Genomic DNA, 20,073 nt, shown 5'->3' on the forward strand with positions numbered 1-20,073 from the left:
GGATGGTCAGTGTAATTCATAAGAATTAGCTCTAACTTTGCTTGAAGGATTCTCACGTGGTCATAGTTGGAGTTTAGTCCTTCAGAAATGCTTTCCAACTCGTTCTTGACAGTCCGGTTCCCCCAAACGCTAGGTCCAATGACAGGTTTCTAGACTTAAATGAGATCCTGAAGAACAAAACAACAACAAAAACCAGGCTTCTGTGAACACGTGGGTGTGTCTTGCCATTTGATTCTGGCTGTAACTGCATTTCTGTGTGCTTTTCTCTCTCATAGGCCTACCGTCTGCACGTCTGGCTGCCCCTAACCTCACTGTGGAGGAAGGGAACTCTGTCACCCTTTCCTGCAGTGTGGCAGGTGACCCACTCCCCATGCTGTACTGGGACGTTGGGAATTTGGTTTCCAAACACATGGTAAGGCCCGTGTTTGGTTCTGTCTCATGGTTGACAATGAGGAGATTGTGTTGAGCATACCGATGTCTACTCTCTCAGACTCCTTTTTGTTGCTGTAGTAACCGGCCCAGACCACAGCGACTTAAAGGAGCAAGGGTTCATCGGGTGGCCGTCTCCAGGTTACAGTCCACCATAGCTGGAAAGTCACAGCCTCCAGAGCTTGAAGGAGCTGGTCATATTAAGTTCACAATTAAGAGCAGGGCACAGTGAATTAATGTATGTGTGTATCAACTCATTATCTTTTTTAATGAGTTCAGAATCAAAATAGTATGACCTGCGTCACTCACATTTAGGGTGGCTGATCCCACTGTAATGAATCTGGTTAAGAAAATCGCTCAAGCCGGGCGGTGGTGGCGCACGCCTTTAATCCCAGCACTCGGGAGGCAGAGGCAGGCGGATCTCTGTGAGTTCGAGACCAGCCTGGTCTACAAGAGCTAGTTCCAGGACAGGCTCCAAAACCACAGAGAAACCCTGTCTCGAAAAACCAAAAAAAAAAAAAAAAAAAAAGAAAAGAAAATCGCTCAAAACCATCCAATAGTTTTTGTCTTATGGGTCCACATGTAGACATTTAAAAGGAATTTTTGAAATCATTTACTTCCTACTTGTCCTTAATGAGATAGGGCTAATTCAAGATTACAATTTAGTTATCTGTATATATCGGATTGGAAGAGAGTCTTTAGATGATAATGTATTCTGTGCCATTCTGAGCAAGGAAGCAACAGTCCTATTAGTCTTTGTTCTTGGAGGAAGATGGATAAGAATTCAAGAATTCAGTCAAACTCAGACATTGAGCAACTGAAATCCAGAACAAGAGAATAACTTACCATTACTTGAGTCCGGAACCTGCAAGAAAAGTGTGTGTGTGTGTGAATAAGTGTGTGTATGTTGTGTGTTTAACAGCGTGTTTAAGTGTATATATGTGTGTGTGTGTGTGATGTGTGCAAGTGTGTGTTTGTATATGTGTGTAAGTGTGTGTGTATCTATACTCCATTTCAGGAAAAAATGTTGATACTTTGGGATCAATTCTAATCAAAAATTTTTTTTCTTGTCTGTTAATTTATTTGTAGAATGAGACAAGCCACACGCAGGGCTCCTTAAGGATCACGAACATTTCCTCTGATGACAGCGGGAAGCAGATCTCTTGTGTGGCAGAAAACCTGGTGGGAGAAGACCAGGATTCCGTGAACCTCACTGTACATTGTACGTAGCGGGAGCAGCGTGTGCTGTCCATGGGTGGTGACTGCGTATTTCAGGCTTTCCTTTGTGCTTAACTAAGAAATGCCAGCCCCTGGTTCTCGTCCCGAGCAGTCCGTTTAGAGAGACCACTCGCTCCTTCTCAATCCCCAAAGCATAAGGGTCTGCTTACATTTAAAGTCAGATGATGGCCAGGCTGTTTGTCAAGCCTAAATTAGACCTTGGACATTTCAGGAATTAAAACATGGACGTTTAGAATCTCATAAAATTGGACCACACTATAATTCAGCACATCTGAAAGTGAGTCTGCTATTCAACAGCCGTAGTGGTTTTAAAGTTCTCATGCTTCAAGCTGACGAGTCAATGGCAACAGCAACAGTCACTGTGGGTTCATCTGATCCAGTTTAGGGTGTGTTCCATGGGATCCGAGAGTCAGGGAGCATTGCCCAAGCCATTTTCAAATTTAGTAATTTTATAGCTATTTTAATTATTTAAGGAAGAACTGCTAATGAAAAAAGTGTCTTTCATTATTAATGATGAATTTATATAATATTAAGATGTGTGTGTGTGTGTGTGTGTGTGTGTGCATATGTGTGTGTGCGAGCAAAGCCCAAGTGGACATCAATGAGCACTTCTTATCACAGAGACTCACTGTGTTGTGTGAGTCACAAGCAGGGCAAGCTGCTCTCTGAAGTCCTGGTAGTGAGCTAAAGCGGTCGGATGATACAAAATGACTGACCCAGAGTTGCTGATCGTGGGTTTTCTTAAATTAAATGATGGTTAAATAAAAGCCCTTCTTAATGACGCAGAGCGCAGTAGGGAGGAGTCCGAGCTGCCCGGTGCTACTCACTCCTTCTCTCTTCGCTCAGTTGCACCGTCCATCACATTCCTCGAGTCTCCAACCTCAGACCACCACTGGTGCATCCCGTTCACTGTGAGAGGCAACCCCAAGCCCACGCTCCAGTGGTTCTATAATGGGGCAATACTGAACGAATCCAAATACATCTGCACTAAAATCCATGTGACCAACCACACGGAGTACCACGGTTGCCTCCAGCTCGACAATCCCACTCATATGAACAACGGAGACTACACTCTGATGGCCAAGAACGAGTACGGGAAGGACGAGAGACAGATTTCTGCCCACTTCATGGGCCGACCTGGAATTGATTACGGTGAGTACCTGGAGGTTTTACACCTGGGGAGAGGGGAGAGCGGCCCAGGAAGTTACTGGGTGTAGAAGCCATCGGCCTGGCTTTAATGTCGCACTGGTGACACCGGGCATCTGCTCCTAGTGGAAAGTGCGGAGAGTAGACAGCTAGGAACTGGAAACCCTGGTGAGATGTTGTCTCCTAAAGACCATCAGCCTAAAGTGTTCACAGGATGAAGTTGTGTCAAGAAAGGCAACTAGTGTGACCCCTAGAAGGCAGGGCATGCGCCAATATGAGCAGTGATCAGATCCACACGGTATTACTGAGGGAGAGCATTGGTAACCATGAGATTATTCTTAACGTCGTCTCTATGTATTCTGAGATCTCCCATCAGCAGTGCTGAGTCCCATGGAAAACCAGGAGCAGAGTAACTGGTCACTCATAAAACAGTCAAGAGTTATTTTTGACCCTCATATCCAATTGGGGTCAGAAAACCACCTTCTTATTAATGGGTTAAAAACCAATATGGGGACCTTTGCTTACCCGGCTGTGGTGAGCAATCCTTCTATCAGGGGAGAAGGCTCTGCTCGAGTGGCAGGAAAGCTTCCGTCAGGAATGCAGCGATAGTGTGGCAGAGGTCACACCATTGCCACTCCAGCTACTGCCCTTCAGAAGAGTGCCTCGTCCACTGTGGCTTGTTGCTCAGGTGATTGCTCATTGTAGGGCTAGCCTGCTTTGTCGTGTTGAGACCTGTGTGTTAGAGCACTTCACTGTAGAAGCGGTGAGTTAGTCTAAGTCACGCCAGTGACGTGGCAGAGCAAAGGGGAAAGAGAACCATGGAGGTGTGGAGCAACAGCTGTTTGGACAGCTTTTACCTGTGGGGTTTGTAAGGGAGCGTTGTGGGCACAGGTGATCCCTGATCCCTGCAAGGCTGCCTTCGTTCCTGCAAAGGGAATTTGTCTGACAATAAACAAGAGTACAGTCATCCTCTTTGTGCATCCTCTTTCTTCTAAATATACAGGGTCCGTGAGCATGTTGGGAGTGTAGTTTTAGTTAAGTCAGGTTTACCAACAGCCCTGCTGCGGGAGTATGTAAAACAAGCACCGCTCAGATGCGACACCTAGACAGCCCTGGTTGTTGTAGGTCATGCTCATTAAATCTTCCTCCGAGCTGAGAGTTTAGCTGCTTGCCTGTGTTTGCTGTAGTAAATCTCTAGATGGGCGAGCTTCTTTCTTCCTGCGTCCTTGTGGGAGCAAGAGCTTCAGAACAAAGCCAGAAACTCCATCTTGGGACTGCGGATTTTTGTTTGTTCTTCAGTAAAATTTTTATTAGTGAGAAATTTTAGGTTTATGGAAAAGTTGTAGACAGAGAGTTTCTGGAAACTTCTGCCCAGGCTTCCCAGCGTTGACATCTTCTGTGACTATGGTCCATCTGTCACGAGAAGAATAGGGCACAGGGCTGGTATAATTCCCTGAACTTTAGGCTGTATTTGGATTTTGCCTTTTAGAGCTCTTTGGGGGTGAAAGTTGATTCACGCGAAGGCCCAGAGTTTGAAAGTTCTGAGAAGCACGTCTGTGTCCCTTTGAAAGTCACAACTGAAGGGCTGGTTTAGATGGGTTTTGCTGGGTTTTCCTTTGACCGCTCCTCTGTGACGCTAGTATTTGGCTGAACTAGACTTCTCTCATCCTTGTGGCCTCCTTCTAATGCAGCAGTTGTTAGTTTTGCTTTTTGGCTTGATTATAAATTGGGGCAGGGTATTTCTCAGTTAGTTAAGAAAACATTTATTTATAAAAAGCAAAAATTCAACTAAATTTATATTATGCTTTATTTGTGTGTGTGTGCGCACGGTGCATGTGTGTGTGTGCACGTGTCTGTGTGTGTGTGTGTGTGTGTGTGTGTGTGTGTGTAAGTCAAAAGACAGCTCATAGGAGTCAGTTCTGTGTTTCCACCACTTGGGTCCTAGGGATGGAACTTAGGTCATCAGGCTTGACAGCAGGTGCCTAGGCCCTAAATTAAACTAAATTTTGTGAAGTTTTTCTTCTTCCTCCTTATTCCTGGGACTCACTCATTTTTATTTTGTCTTTAAAATAAAAATATGGGGCAGCAGAGATGGCTCAGGAAGGCAAGTGTACTTGCTGCGGAAGCGGGACGACCTGGGTTCAAATACCCAGCATCCATGTCAGAGCTACACAAGGCCTCTTGTGATTGTAACCCCAGTGCTGGGGATGAGAGACAGGTAGATCCTGAGAGCTTGTTGGCCAAGCCACCTAACTAAGGGGATCTTCAGCTCAGTAAAGGACCCTGTCTCAAGACATAAGGTGGAGGGCGGTAGAGGGAGACACCTGGAGCCCTCTTCTGGCGCCTTCGTGCGTTCGTATGAGGACCCCAGAGCTACAAATACCGAAAATGCACAGGGCTGGGCACTCACACACAGTATAGAAGGAAAGGCAAGCAAACTGTTAATATCTGCTTGGAGAAAAGACTGATTTACTGTTGTCTTTAACTGTTTATTCAAAGGCCAGCAATCAAGGAATAATAAATGAAAGGGAAAATTATGGAGACTTGGTCTTGGGTGACAGTCGATATAGAGGGCCCTAGTGGGCCATAAACCAATGTGACTAATTAGAGATTGACCTCAGTCGGCTGTGGGATGGAGTCTGGCTGGATATTTATGAGATTCGCGGTCGTAGCATTCAGATAACAACCGTCCTTGGAATTGATTCCTTTCTTTTCCAACCACCTTAAAATTAAAGAAACAAATAGAAAGAGAGAGAGAGAGAGAAGAAATATAACCGCCACATCCCTGGTGGTGCATTCCACACTAAGGACAGCTGAAGGTCAAGTCTGACTCTATTCCTTCAGCGTTTCTGCGGTCATCAGGGAGTGATTTGTGATGCCAAGCTCTCACGAACCTTGTGGTGAGAATTAATCTGATTTCACTGATGGCATTTTTGGTGATTATGAAGGAAGGAAAGGAATAAAGTCCAAATCACCATGTGGACGAGCAGCCCTGGCTCAGTGTGGTGTCGGTTGTGTTAACAGACAAAGCTGGAAGAGTGAGCATGGCGGTTCTGGTGTCCCTGAGGGCTGGGTCCCTCAGTCAACCGAGTTTTGTAGTGGATGGTCGCTCCGCTTAGGGATTTGTTTTAGGAGACAGAGAATGAAGAATACAGCAAGAAATCAAAACATAGATTAAAAACAAAAATTCTCTACACCAAAACTCTGCCAAGTTTGAAGCAGCCAGCCAGCCTGGGCCTGGGCTGAGATTTTAGCCACTGTTTCTGGGTAGTGGAAAAGGCCTGGGGCCAGACCCTGTGCTTTTGCTTTGGAGGAGGGGGCAGGGCTAGAGGGGCAGCTAGGCTGCTCACACACAGGGTGCCATGTGTAAGATCTGAGGGTGTGAGGTTGGCACTAGAGAGACTCAGCACAGTGAGGTCTCTGGACTACAGGGACCTGTCTACAGGGACCCACCCAGGACCATATTGTGGAGTGACAGGTGCCATCTGGTCTTTAGTTGTCCACAAGACCCAGTGCCTTCTGCAAACGTTAGTTACTGGAAACCTGGCCTAGCTCATGAAAGAGAGAAGGAACTTTTGCGAGGTTGCAGGCATTGCAGTTGGCCGTCTTGGGTCCTGCCTTTAAGAGGTGAGCTGGTTTTGGCTGGTGTGGCCCATGATCAAAGTGGAAGACGCAGCTTCCAGCTGCTGAAAGAAACGGAGAGAGCTGCAGGGTTTGTCTCGCACACTGAGGAAGTTGAGGAAGTTGTGCTAATTTTATTTTATCTTTGGTTTTCGTAGTCCCTGTAAGATCAGCTTCCAGGAGCAGGTGTCCTTGACTCCCTGAATGGTGGCCTTGCTAGGCCTTAGAGTCAGCGGGGGACTATCAAGTGGTTTGGTGTGTGTTCCTGAGGCTTGACCTTAGTTATCGACTTAGTGGTTCTCAGGTTAGCCTTTGGCACTTTCCTTTTTAAGACATCCAGGCAGTAGCCAAGGGTGAGGACCTGCTCCTGAGTGAGTAGCAGACAGGCTCTCAGTTGTTCTGGGCCACAGAAAGAATCCTTGTTAAGAAACAGTTTGCCATGCTCTGGAGAAATGGCTCAGCAGTTAAGAGCACTGGCTGCTACACCAGAAGACATGGGGGAGGGATGTCTATTCCCAGCACCCACATGGTGGCTCATAACTGCTAGTAACTCCAGTTCCAGGGGATCCCATGCCCTCTACCAGCCCTTGTGAGCACCAAGCATACACATGGCAGACATACATGCATGCAAAACACCCGTACACATAAAATAAAGACACCTTTAAAAATAGTTTATCACAGCAGAGATAGAAACTAAGACTGGGTTTGATATCATGGTCAGGTTCCCCTCCTCTTTGCCCTATTTCTGCTGGGGTTAGACCTAGACTTTGCTGAAGCTTTAGCCCTGCTGTTCCCTAGGTGATCAGAGTGCTATGGAGAAGGAGGACAGTCGCTTGGTACCCTGCAGACCTGGGAACATTCCATAGTATCAGTGGACTTTCTTCCCAGGATGCTGTTGTGTGTTCTTACAAAGTCCTTGTTTCTGTAGTCCTTGTGAGAGGAGCAAACACATCTCTACTCAGCTAGGAAGACTTCTTCATCTCCACAAGGAGCTTCATGTCACTGGGGTCCTTCTGTATTTCCAGGTAGCCAGTACATGAGAGTCCCCATAGAGACTTCATCCCTTGTTGGTGCCATATGGTCCAAGGGGAATCCCTGAAATCCCTTGACCCAACTCCTTGAGGAGGAGAGCGTGAAGCAAATGCTAACACATTCCATGACTGTTGTCAGTTCTGGTTCTCTGAGCCTATCACTTTCAGGGAGCACAACGGACACCCTCAGAATGGTTTTGTGGGGACTACTGGGTGAGAGTAGCTCATAGCACTACCTGAAGAACCTTTAGTAATTCCTTCCTTGTTCTTCCCTCTAGAACTTTGTGGCACCAGAAGGTGAACTAGATGACATGGGTAGTTTTTACCATTTTCTTTGTGAGTTCTGCCTCTGAGTGTAGGCAGTATTTTCCTGTCCCACAACCACTCTCAAATAATCACTCAGAGGCTTAACATTAATTACAAATGCTTGGCCAATAGCACAGGCTTATTACTAACTAGCTCTTACATTTTAGGTCAATGCTTATTCCTTATTTATGGGCTACAATGTGGCGGTACCTTTATTAGCATGGCATATTCACCTCCTGCTCCCTCTGCATATGGCTGGTGACTCCTGACTCTGCTCTTCTCCTTCCCAGCATTCTCAATTTGATTTTTCCACCCAACTTTATCCTCTTCAGCTATTGGTCAGTCAGCTTCTTTATGAAACCTATCACGGCAACAAATCTTCACAGTGCACAGAAGGATTATCCCACACCATCTGAGTGTCTCACATTTGCTCCCATGTCAGTTACTGAAGCCAGAAGACTGCTTTTCCCTTGTCTTGTTCCAGAATCTGGGCAGGTTTGAACAATGTGTCAGCTCTTTCTGGAGGTCTGAGAAACAATGCAGATGCAATGACTTCTCAGGACTGTGGGGGTTACGGTAGTGTAGGATTCAGTCACTCTTCTCAATTAAAGAAAGTGCTCAAACCACAAGCCAGAGATAAGTAGGAGCACCGTCTTTCAGTTCCTGTCCCATTTCTCTCCATGGGTGCCTCCCTCCTGGCTCTAACAGATGAACTCCAACGTCCCATGAGTATCCCTACCCCAGTCTTAGGCAGAACCTGGCTGAAGAGACGTAGAAAGCACAGGTGATGGGAATATCTCTTTAGTGAAAGCTGCTGATTGAGAACAGTAGTGGGTAGGTGGGACTTTGAAATATGACTTGAACCTCTGACCAATCCCTGTTCATGACATCCTTCTAGAAGATTACTTCAGACCTGGTGTCTGGATTTGGAATCTTAAACTTAGTTTGTGCTTTGCAAAAAGGGTGCTTGGCATTCAAAAGAAGACCACACTCATTGGGCCAAGCTGCCCCATGCAATTGGCTATTGGACTGAATTCTAACAACACCAAAGGTCCTGTTAGACATCACACCCAGTGATTTTTCAATAAAACAAAGTAATAGCCAGATACCCAAATACTGAGAGCAAAGTCTCTCTGGCCACAACTGCAAAAGAAAGTTAGAAAAATATGAAGTTCTGCTTACAGTAACACACATCTATGCCCCACTCCAAAAAGAAATACAGAAAGGGAACAACTTCAGACATTACAAGGAGTTCCTCACCCACCCTTTCTGAGAAATAAATGTTGACTATAGGTTCTCCTTATAGGGTAGATTCTAGAGACTTACACAGGGAAGTGGTAAAGTACCTCTGAGCCCAAGCTTCTGGATAAAGAGGGAGGAAAATCCAGTGCACAATAAAAGTATTTGAGGGCAGAGTTTTCCCCGAATTCTGCCAGCGAGGTGGGAAGTGCAAGCCTCTGCTTTAGACGCTCAGGGCCCAGGTAAAAGGGGGGACAAGCACCTGCCTAATGGCTACTCCATACAGCACCAAACCTCTTAGACATGCTTGGCTCCACAGCTGCCTGCTGAGTAGCCTCTAATGCTGTCTCTTGCAGAGAGAGAGAAAGAAAGCCACACTTCTTTAGTAATGAGGATACTTCATCAGGATCTACTGAAGGAGCTATTCAAATATCCTTCCAGAAAATTCCACAGATTCATCTAGGATAGCAAATTGTTACAATGATTAAAATGATGCCCTCCAATTGGGTTTGGCAGCAAGAAGGATGGATTCAGCAGATGGTCATGAAGGTTTCAGTACGGGAAGGAAAACGGAGACTGGGTACAGACAGACACATGTGTCTACCATGTGGGGTTAGCTGATACATCTCCAGTGACTCTGCTGTATCCTATTTAGCCTACAGGCCTGAAATCTAGACTCATCTCAGGTGAACTTGACCGTGCATGTGGCTGTCACTGGAATTCAGTCCTGCACATAGAAGAATCTCCTCAAGAGCAGGCAAGCGTGCATGGAGGCAGAACAGTGGTTAGAAGTAGCGTGGGCTTCTTTCTTGGGAAGCCTTGGAACAAAAGTTAATAGGAAAATAACTTACTTTTTGCCACAAGGAGGGGATTTGGACCTGTTATGAGTGGCTTCAGATTAACTAATACAAATTCCAAGAATACTGCAGGTCAGGTGTTTCTTAAGCGTGAGCACACGGGTTGAGGGAGACTCAGCTCAGCCATGTTATTACAGAAGATGTGTAATAAGCTCGTCAGACTTCGCCAGAACACTGGATGGTGACGCTCTGGTTTCGAAGCTTCATTCAGGAAGAAAGTCACAGCTCAGACTGCTCATTCACACAGCGGGGGGAGGTAGCGACTTCTGCTCCCTAATTCTGAAGCGGTTGTCTCCTGTGCAAAATGTGTGTCAGGGACAAACTATAAATACGGGAAGTGTTTCCCACAGTTTCTTCCAGTTGCTGTTTGGTCAAAAAATTCACGATGTGGGGCAAGCTGGTGCTCTCCACAGAGCACGTAGAAGGGCCCAGAGCAGCAGACTTCGGATTGCTGTGTCCAGGCTGAGGAACACGTGGCATATGTGTCTCTCAAATCCAGGAAGAGTAGACTGCAATGCCCCACTGTTTCCTTAGACCATTAATCAGGACCCATTTCTCGTCCTGGGACTGAGAGCACAGAGTCCCACATACTTTCCTGCCAAGGGAAATCAAGAATCTGTTTCAGGCACAAACATGTGATAACCATGATAATGAAGATTCATCCTTACGGTTCTCTGAGTCTCCAGAGTTCTAAGGTTAACTGATTTCACCTGGAGGGGCTCTTGAGGGCTTCCCACAGCAGCGCCATTGCACTCCCTCATCCTGTGGAAGAGTCATTCTTACAGGAAAGGGGAGATTCTGCACTCTCAGCAAACTGGTGGCTGAGAAAGGACTAACCCCCTCAGCCAGTCTCTGGGCCCAGGCTCTTCCAAGGAGGGGGCAGCCTGACCATTGGAGGCTGCTGGTCACAAGCCAGAAATACTGCTCATCCAAGGCAAGGACCGCCCACCAGGAAACTGGAATATGTATTTTGCTCTTCCTGTCACAAGGGTTCTTGGGAATATTTCTAAAGATCACAGAGTCTGCGAAAAAAAATTGAAGGCAAAGACTTGTTTGAAGAGCATTCAAGGGGCTGGAGAGACAGCTCTTGCAGCGGACACAGTGTGGCTCACAACCATCTGTAACACCAATTTCAGGGGCTCTGAGGGCCTCCTCGAACCTCCACAGGCACCACGAGGATGCGCTGCACAGACATGCATGCAGGCAAAACATTAAGACACACAATGTAAATAAACCTTAAAAAAATTAAGGGTATTAGTGAGGCAAAAGCTTAAAAGAAGGAAGCAGGCGTCCTTTTGGCCCCGGCATTCTTGTCTTGGTGTGTGCGGTACACAAGATGGCTGATTTCAGGCTACCTCTTTCTCCCTTGTTTATTTTCTTACCCTCTGACTGGGTTTCCACTGAACTGTCCAATCTTGTAGCTTAACAAGTCATAGTAATTTATTCAGACAAATTTCTAGAAGCCCGAAGGTTTGCTCATGAGGTATGGTTGATATTGGAAGCTGAGATGGAGCTGAGCATGCTCGTGTTGGGAGGCAGAGGTTGGGGGATCCCTGCAAATGTGAGGGCAGCATGGGTGAGGCACTGCCTCAACCCCTGCCCCCACCAAAAACACAAAACCGAAAAAACCCAAAAGGCAAAATGATGAACAATGAGAGGGGGGGACCCCTAAAGTGGGGACTTTAGGCTGTTCAGCATGGAATGAGGTGCTGGTAAGAGTTTTATCTTGATGGAGTCAAGAAAGGAAAACATTGATTTGATGGTGTCCATTTGCAAGCCTCGTGCCCGGAGCACCAACTTCCGGAGGCACAGGCATTTCCAGTTTATTCTGGAACTTTGATGGCCTGTATCTGTGCCCTTAATACAAAAAAGCCAAGCTCTTTTCCCTTTGGAAGTTAGGGCCACTACGGACCCCTGACCTCTCCCCATAACTCTTGAACACAATCCCTCAAGTCAAAGCAAACACGTCCCACAGAATCTGAGGCTACTCTTCAGGAGCCAGAACTCAGCCAGGAGATCAGCTTGTCTGCGGACCTCAGTTTCTCTCAGCTGTGACACCGAGATGCCGCTGGAGTGTGTGTGCAGGATGAAACGATATTTCAGAACTCCAGTGTGTGTGTGTTGGGGGGGGGGTGGATGGAGTGCCTAGATTTCCATATTTCCTCGTTGGATCTCAAACACGTGTGCTGTTCTAATCGGGTAGTGTCCCACTTGTTGGGCTGGGCCAGGTATATTCAAAGAAACCACAAGATGCTTCTCCAACTCCACTGTAAGGCTGCAGCGTGGGTCGGATGCTGCTCATTCGTTCTCTCTGGTGGAACTGTTTTCTCACGTGCGGCTCACCTCACTTGTCCTTCAGCTCTGAGCGTCTGCAAGGGTCCCTAGCTTTACCATTGCACTGAATGTAAGTGGATAGTGAGCATTGTTTAGACTTCAAGAAAAGGAGCCAGTTAGAAAACAGACTTTAAAAATGGCCGGACACCCAGGTGTGGTGGTGAGTGCTTTTCATCTCAGCCTCCAGGAGGCAAATGGCAGATGGATCTCTGCTAGTTCAAGGCCAGCCTGGTCTACAGAGTGAGTTCCAGGACAGCGAGAGATACACAGTGAGACTCTATCTCATAAGAGGAAAAAACAGTGGGATATTTTCAAAAATTGTCCATCGCTGGAAGTGTAAAGAGGAATTGTTATCTTATTTTCATGAACTCGAGTCTACGTATGTCCATGTCTGGCCTTATGTGGTGATATTTTGTTTGTGCTATAGCAAATGAAGCTTGCCTGAAGATCAGAGTGCAGAGCTAGCCACAGTAGTTAGCCATTGAGGCCAGGCAGTGGTGGCACAGACCTTTAATCCCAGAACTAGGGAGATGTAGGCAGATGGATCTCTGTGAGTTCAAGACCACCCTGGGATACATGAGACAAAATCAGTCCAAAAGCAAACAGAGCCAAGCAGTGGTGGCTCACACCTCTAATCCCAGCACTAGTAAGGGGGAGATGGGAAGTGATATGGCTGCCAGAGAGAGGAATATAAGGCGGGAGGAGACAGGAGCTCAGGATTCAGTGTGAGGATTGGTAGAGACAGGAAATCAATCCCCCTAGGCCTGAGGATTTCACAGCGATAAGAACTAGTGACTGACTGCTTTGCTTCTTTGATCTTTCAGCTTTCACCCCTAATATCTGACTTTGGGTGTTTATTACTAAGAGCAATTAGAAATTACGATACAGCCTTAGCCTCTGTAGGCTAGGAACCACGTCTGTGCTATGACTCGGTAGGTCTGGTTACGTGTGTCTGGGAGGGAACAACAGCAAATACCGTGGTTGTTGCTCCTGCAGCGTCTCTTTGCCAGGCCCTCCATCTCATCCTAGACCTTAGGACTCACGGTGGAAGAGCAGGGATGGTTCTCGTGTAGCTGGGAAAAGGAAGTTGGAAAAAAGATTCTGTTTTCAGCAAGTTTGAAGGGGGCCCGATTGTTTTGTAGTTGATCCTGGTAGCAAGGACACAATGCAGGGATCACAAGCCTGGAAAAGGCTTTGTCTTCTAGGTTGTGGTCTAACCTGGTTATTTATGATCCTACATGAAATCCTACTTTTCCTATATCCCTAATCTGCTTTGTTAAATTTATTTCATGTTCTTGGATCTTCATAGGGGCTTTGTGTGAGAGTGTTTGGTGGTGTCCCCGTGTGAGAGAGTGTTTGGTGGTGTCCCCGTGTGAGAGAGTGTTTGGTGGTGTCCCCGTGTAAGAGTGTTTGGTGGTGTCCCCGTGTGTGAGAGTGTTTGGTGGTGTCCCCGTGTGTGAGAGTGTTTGGTGGTGTCCCCGTGTGTGAGAGTGTTTGGTGGTGTCCCCGTGTGTGAGAGTGTTTGGTGGTGTCCCCGTGTGTGAGAGTGTTTGGTGGTGTCCCCGTGTGAGAGTGTTTGGTGGTGTCCCTGTGTGTGAGAGTGTTTGGTGGTGTCCCTTTCCTCCCATTTTTGGGATCCATGAGAATTTGAGAATAAACAAGCCCATCAACTGCTCCCAGGATTCAGAAAGCAAGTCCCATATCCGGCCGGAGGGAAACCTTGGTGCTGCGTGAGCTGGGAGATCCGGTCCATTATTGTAGGAATGCCCTTCAACCCTGGTTATCTGGGATGGTCACAATGCCAGACTAACTCTTCTTTTCATACTTCCAATGGGACACTCTATAGTTATAAACCATGCTGATGTCTGGGGAACAAAATGTCTTACATTCTTCGACCCATTAATGTGGGTTTGAAATTAGAATTCTCCGACTCTTGCTTCCATACAGGAATAGGATGGTTTTGGTCCCTCTGGTTTGGGGCCGTGACCTCTGACCCGAGGCTCCTCTCCTGTGAGTGTCTGGGCCATTGTGTCTTTGTGCTTTTCTTGTCTCACTCTGGAGTCTGGGATTGAGTTTACTTAGGGTGGCGTTACAGCCATGCTGGGTTGACAGATGGAGGGAAAGGATGACCAGGGTATGGAAAAGGGTTTCAGGGCAGATTGGAAGAAAACCCCAGGGCACCTGAAGTGAAGTCTGAGGACAGAGGCCCTGGCAGACTCAGACTGTGTGTTGAGGGGCGGGTGGGAAGACAGACAAGGGTGCTGGATCCGAGCTAATAACTGGCTGGCAGCTCAATGGATGACTTCTCCCTTGGGCCTGTGGAACAGTCCGTCAGCAGGGAGTCAGAACCACCACTGTGGAGGGCAACGTTTAGTGTGGGGTCTCTCCAAAAGAAGGGGTTGAGAGGTCAATGGAGGTCTTACAAAGAACGCCAGGAGGTGCAGCTCTGGGGACTTCTCACTGCTGAATTCACCAAATGATCCCCAGACTTCCTGCAGGGCCGCCCGCAAGTCGGCCGGCCCCTTTACGCCGTGTTGTAATTAAAGGATAGATATTTTGATAGTGTATTTCAAAACTACTTCAAAATGATATTGGCAGTGATAAAAGTCCTCAACGTGTAACTGAAATCTTCTTGATTTTGTATGAATTAACACAGTCTGGTCATAGGTGGATGCACGGGTTGTATAATGTGCGTTTTTGGGTGATGCTGTTCACATAGGCTCCAGCGACAGGTGCACAGGAAAGGTGAACTGCCCAGTCGTAGGCAGCACCCTGCACTGAACACAACACACAGCCATCCACGCCATTTTCCTCCGGCAAACAGGATTTCTTTCACTGAAGTACGCTTCCAGTCTAGCTGGAGCACCAGGGCCGTTTCCACTGGTTTATTCGCTCGGACTAACCTTGGTTATTATTCACCGGGGAGCTCGGGAGCTGAAAGCTGGCACAGCTCACTTTGTTTTGATGCTGCTTTTCCGCTCGTGGCTCAGAAGGAGACTGAATGAACTTTACGGCCACAAGTTTTGCTGTTGATAGGCAAAGACTAGACGTGTATGGAGACTCTGAGGGAATTAATTCTGAAATCACATAAATGCTAGGATGAGGTGTATTGCCAAGCTCACTTTCTTACAGACCCAGGTAGCTGTGATCACAGAGATTCTGATCAAGTTGGTGGTTTCGCAGCTGTGCAAATGAGAAATTTCTTATGTGCTTGTATTTATCTCTGGTAGAAACCGTATTTATCACTTCATTTTAGTCAATGACTTTAGAAGGGAAATATAATGTTTCTGTGTTGTTGGGACAAGGAAACCCTCAACCCTTCCTCGTTCCTAAAGAGGAGGGTGGGAAAAACAAAAGCACTCATGCAAGGCTGATAACATGGGCCTGGATGTAAATGGTTCTGGGGTACATAACCTGACAGTAACCCCAAACATCAGAGTAAGAAAAGTACTATGACAATTACCATCGTTGAAATAAAAATATCCAAACTATGGTTAGCATAACCCTGTGTGATGGAGATGGTACAGGAGAAGTGGCCAAAGTGAGCTAATTTTTTTCCAAATTGGTTTCTCACTTTTTTTCCTTGAGGTATGGAATTGGAGGAAAGAGGAGAGAGTTTAATCTGTAGGGTGATCACAGCCACAGCTCTTAGAGACTTGTCCTTAGAGACAGGCTATCTGGCTGCAAACCTTCAGGGTGTATGTGACACATTTTGCTTGGTAGAGCTAAGCAGGTTTTTCCCCTCTAAAATGCGTACTTACAACTCTTTAATGTGTTTTGCTTTGCAGAGACAAACCCAAACTACCCTGAAGACCTCTATGAAGGTAGCTATCGTGTTTCTTCACTCTGTAATTTCTCTAAATGTTTGTGTATAATGAAATAAATCAGCTAGAAGAAGACCTGTAAGCTGAGTTAAATACACATTTTTAAGTGCTACACGGGCCAAAATAACATCTCAAGTATCACCCAGTATTGACGGCTCTTTCCCCTGGGTATTTACAGTACCTGTAAAAGGCACTTCCTCTCCCAGGCTCTCTTCTTGGAAGTCGTAAATCCATTCTGCTCCTGCAGACGTCTTGTTTCCGTAATTGGGAACTAATTACCTGTTTAAAAGCCATGACAACCAAGGGAGGGGAGGTGGATCACCTTCAGACCAGGCCAGGAAACACATATGAAATGGTCTCTTGTATAATGCAGAAGGCAGCTCGGGCACAGAGCTTCAAAGGGAGTGCTTGCCTGGGTAGCTTGGCCAGGACCGGGCTGTGCCATCAAGACTCGCTGTCTCTGCTCCACATCTCGCCATCCACTGACCAGCTTTGCTGGACTGGTTCCCTCTGTGGTGTGTGCTGATGCTGTGAAGGGATTGACCCAACCGTGCTCCATCTCATCTTTCTTACTGGGAAGCAGGAATGCTTAGCCTTGACTTACTCGGCCATCCCTGGAGGGCAGGCCAGTTTCCCTGGGGCTGGACAGGCTTAGCACCTGAAAAAAGGGAAGTCCTTTTAGGAACATGGACGAGGAGGAGCCAAAAAGCTGCCCTCATAATGCTGAGCTGCTCATCTGTACTTCACTTGCTGACCAAACGCTAAGGGTGCACGATGGTTATAGAACCTTTAGTGCAGATTTCCCAGCTACCCTTGTGAGCACAAAGCCACCGAATGGAGAGAAGTGACAAGCTTTGTTTCAAGATTGGGACTATAATTGAAAATGGTTAAAATTAGTTAGAATTAAAATGAGCTAGAACGTTATATTTTTAAATGTCCTTTGTTCTTTAGCTTTTAACTTACATGTACATTATCTGACGTTCCTGATTGCTTGGGTCTGTAACGTGCCCTTCACCAACAATGGTCATACTCAGTGTGCACTTTGTAAAGATCTCCATCGGATAAGCTTTTCCTATGGACCACCCTATGCCCATTAATGTGTATTTAACTCCAGCTAACTTTAACTGGGAATTACGTTGCCTTTCTCTGTGTATGCATGCTAATCTATATTTCGTCCAAGCTGTGGCATGTACAGGTGATTTGAATATGTATTTTTATTTGAACTGCTAGGACTTTAAGAAAAACATGTCTCAGATTATCCTTGACAACATGATGTTTGAACAGTGATTTTTACATTTTAAAACTGTGTTTTGAATTTCTTTCCAGTAACTTTGAAACTTTAAAAATGCTATCTCCCCAGTGGCCCCAGCTCCCACGTTGGGCATGTTGGCTTAGATGTCATGGTTTTAAACTAGAGACATTTAAAATGGTCTAAATTTTGCCTGACTACTTGGCTATGCTACAAAGAAAAATTAGTAAATAAATGATGTCTGCTTATGTTTGAAATCAGCGAGTTTAAGATATTCCAAATAAACATTGCTAAAATGCGAGTTTTGGCATTAAGAATACAACAACAAACAGAGAAAATAAGTGCTTTTTCTGTTATTTTTTTTCACTCGCATTCAAAGGAACATGCTGTTAATAAAAATGTAATTTGAATTGTTTGCCCTAAAGCCAGCACGATGATTCTACCAAGGGGAGTTTGGCTGGGGCCGAGTTAATGAACTGGCTTTCGCCGGCTGAAAATGAGGGGCAATGTTCTCGCTTAGAATTGAAACAAAGATGCTTACAAACAACACTGTCTGCAATCAGGTTGCTAAGAAGTTTGTGTACTTGGTAATATTAAGAATAAATTCTAGAACAATGGAGGAAGATTTTAGTGGATTCATGGGGAACATTCCTCTGGAATTATTACAGGTGGAAATTTAAATAAAATTAAATTGCTTAAGAAAGAAAAAAAAAGAATAAATTCTCTGATTGCCTGTGGAAAATCAGTCACCTAACCTGTGTAAACTAAAACCCATCTAGAACATGCCAGCCAACTTTGAGATGTATGGATTCAATGAAGACATGCTTGTGTGGCTCATTATTATGTTGGCCTATTTATTGTGGAATATTGGTGTGTCTGCACTCTTCTGAAGATTCTGTTGTGGGTCTTAGTTCCACAGTGATGCACACACCAGGCTGCATCCTAAGCCCTTGTTCTGTTCCCCAGTGAGATGCTCCTGCCCAGCAGCCAGGGTTTTCTTACAGTCTGAGTAATTGTGTAGCTCCGACTGCTTCTTTCCATGTGGCCTAAGCCGCATGATTTCCCTTCTCCTGCTGACGTTTCTCAGCTTTAAGACTGGCAGCCAGATCTGCCCTCCAAAGATTTTCATGTGAAAAGCAGCCATGGCTCCCGTCGGTTGTTTTAAAGATGGGCACTAATGAGGGGAAGCTTCCCGAAGGGCAAAGAAGAAATCTAAAAGTGGATTTAGAATGACCAGCAGAACAGTGATGGGGAGATGGGATCCATATTGGTTTAGTGCAGTTCCATCCCCGCTGTGCGTTTAACTGAGCAGTCAGGCCCATCCCCGCACAACCAGGCTGTCCTGACAGTGATCAGCACTCTCTGGCTCTGCCTTGCTTTGTTCTGGGTTGTGCTGTGACCCTGTGTATGTTGGCAGCCTATTGATGACTTCATATTCTTCCTCTTTCTCTTGTCTCCAATTGAAGACTGGACTGTAGCAACTGACATCGGGGATACCACAAACAAAAGCGATGAGATCCCTTCCACGGATGTTGCCGACCAAAACAATCGGGAGCGTCTCTCGGTGAGTTGGGTTGATAGGTGCTTCCTGGGTTGGTTTGGGCAATTCTGAACGGTCATATGCTGGTGATTGGCGTGCACATGAAGAGCTGAGGGAAAGGGTGGGTGAGCAAGTCCTTGCTGGGAAATATGAGGCCGCACTTCCCTGGAAGGCTCAGGCTGGTGACGAAGGTCTTGAAATAGTCCCAGGTGATTATCCTTACTCTACAGTGAACTGCCGCCCAAGGGTCTGTGGATCCTCGGGTTCCATGGTAGGACCAGTTTGGAACCAGGTTGAGTTTTCCTCACATACAGCATGTCCCGTGAGCTCCAATTCCTTCCATGCCTGAATCCACCATTCCTCTCTTCTGCTCCCACAGCTGCAGGCTGACCCAGGTTCTGCCAAACAGGACCTGGCTACAAGCTCCTTGCCAACTGCTATTTCTCCCCAGTATGGTTTGCAGGTGTTGTCGGGTCTTACATTTTTAATCTGACTTGGAAAACTGTCCAAAGATGAATAGTGCTTTGTGACATGAAAGTTCTATGAATCTCAAAAATTTTAATTATTTTTTTCTTTATATTATGAGGATGAGTCCATTAGACTAGGTTGCTAGTAGCCATGATAGTTGCAATGCCCTCACGATGCCGTCAACGTTCCTGTCAGCATCCTGCCCATAACTCTTCTTCTAATCTAATGGTTCTCCTTGGAGCTAGAAACTATTTGTGCATCAAATGTCTAAACCATACATAACTGAATTTTTAAAATTCCATAAAATGGTCCTTTATTTATGCCTCTGAGTTAGAAAATGTAGATTGTGTTTGTTTGCTTTTTGAGACAGAGTTTCTCAGTGTAGTCTTGGCTATCCTGGAACTAGCTCTGTAGACCAGGCTGGCCTCAAACTCACAGAGATCCATCTCTGCCTCCCGAGTGCTGGGGTTAAGGGTGTGGGTCACCACCATCCGGCAGATAATCCAGCTTCTAACACTGATGGGGCTCACTGTTTCTGCCTGCCTGTGTTACAGTCTGAACGTCATGTGTCAATCACACAGCAGTTAACATAACTCACGCTGCTTTGTTCGGGGTACACTGATAAGCGTTGCAAATGATGAAATAGGAGATCATTTGGCAAAGAACAAGAACTGAAACAATGTAACAAGCTACAAGTAACAAGTAACAAGCTCTGCAGCTGATTCACTCTGGCCCCCATCCTGTTATGCCAGGGTAATGCATTTGGTCACTTACGGTAATCTACATGCGT

At 46.1% G+C, this 20,073-nt stretch overlaps 1 protein-coding gene across 6 annotated transcripts in view; it reads left to right on the forward strand.

Annotated features, from left to right (window-relative positions):
* LOC121443890 (BDNF/NT-3 growth factors receptor-like) overlaps nucleotides 1-20,073 on the forward strand; it is a 330,682-nt gene that overhangs the window by 54,132 nt on the left and 256,477 nt on the right. For all 6 annotated transcript variants that reach the window (XR_005973721.1, XM_041645640.1, XM_041645641.1 and 3 more), the window contains exons 7-11: nucleotides 276-412; nucleotides 1,519-1,651; nucleotides 2,515-2,820; nucleotides 15,991-16,026; nucleotides 18,742-18,839. Coding sequence is in view for 5 of the 6 variants with exons in the window: in XM_041645640.1 (XP_041501574.1) it covers nucleotides 276-412; nucleotides 1,519-1,651; nucleotides 2,515-2,820; nucleotides 15,991-16,026; nucleotides 18,742-18,839 (710 nt within the window). In the remaining variant the exon portion in view is untranslated. The remainder of the gene's footprint in view (nucleotides 1-275; nucleotides 413-1,518; nucleotides 1,652-2,514; nucleotides 2,821-15,990; nucleotides 16,027-18,741; nucleotides 18,840-20,073) is intronic.

The sequence above is a fragment of the Microtus oregoni genome, unplaced genomic scaffold, assembly GCF_018167655.1.
Source record: "Microtus oregoni isolate MIOR12 unplaced genomic scaffold, Mior012 000114F_ref0000099, whole genome shotgun sequence".
Classification (NCBI taxonomy): Eukaryota; Metazoa; Chordata; class Mammalia; order Rodentia; family Cricetidae; genus Microtus; species Microtus oregoni.